Source organism: Merops nubicus, unplaced genomic scaffold (genome assembly GCF_000691845.1).
Source record: "Merops nubicus isolate BGI_N331 unplaced genomic scaffold, ASM69184v1 scaffold26995, whole genome shotgun sequence".
Taxonomy (NCBI): Eukaryota; Metazoa; Chordata; class Aves; order Coraciiformes; family Meropidae; genus Merops; species Merops nubicus.
Window position 1 is genome coordinate 1218 of NW_008610820.1, and position 788 is coordinate 2005.

General features: G+C 61.5%; 1 protein-coding gene across 1 annotated transcript in view; it reads right to left on the bottom strand.

The window, feature by feature from the left end:
- The window catches only part of ITGA11 (integrin, alpha 11), a gene marked incomplete at both ends in the record, with an annotated part of 22143 nt that overhangs the window by 948 nt on the left and 20407 nt on the right, over positions 1-788 (bottom strand). Inside the window, one exon of the mRNA XM_008941031.1 lies at positions 475-585. Coding sequence (XP_008939279.1) covers positions 475-585 — 111 coding nt within the window. The remainder of the gene's footprint in view (positions 1-474; positions 586-788) is intronic.

Genomic DNA, 788 nt, shown 5'->3' on the forward strand with positions numbered 1-788 from the left:
CTCAGCACCCCCAGCTCCCTCAGCTGCTCCTCCCCACACTTGGGCTCTAGACCCTTCCCCAGCACCTTCGTTGCCCTTCGCTGGCCACGCTCCAGCCCCTCAAGGTCCTTCTTGGAGAGAGGGACCCCAGTGGGTGCTGCCCCCCAGCTTTGCTCCCCAGCACAGCTCCGTGCCCGTGTGCTGCATCTGTGGGGGAGGATGATGAGGGTCAAAGAGTGAGAGTGCCTAAACTGCAGCAAAAATGCCTGCCTGGGACCCAGCTCCCCATGCCGAGGTGCTGCGTGGCACGTTGGGTGCACTCGCTGATAGAACACGTTGGACTTGAACACAGAAATCACCCCACACATGCCCAGGCTCCTTGGGTGGGACTGCAATTGCAGGAGAGAGAAAAAAAAACAACTCCAGAACACGTTTTTTTGTGGGGTGAGGGCTCCTTTGGAGGGCTCTCTACTCAAAAACCTCGGGAGGACTCACTGCTTTCAGAGACTTCATCCACAGGTTGCCACGCAAGTGCAAGTTCATCTCCTCGTTGGGGGCCAGCTTCACGTGGCAGTCGATGGCAACCACGTCGGAGTTGCTGTGGTTCTGCAGGGGGCAGGGTTGTGCTGTGGGAGCATCACCCCCAAGGAGGGGATAAAACCCCCCCCCGGGCTTCTCCCCAGGCACACACCGAGGGCAGCGAGAGCCAAACCCTGGTGGAGGAGCCACGCACCCCGTAGCCACGGGGCAACCCCATCCCGGGGGGCTTTGGGGGCTGCCTGGGGCAGGGGGGGGCTCAGCTAGGGGCA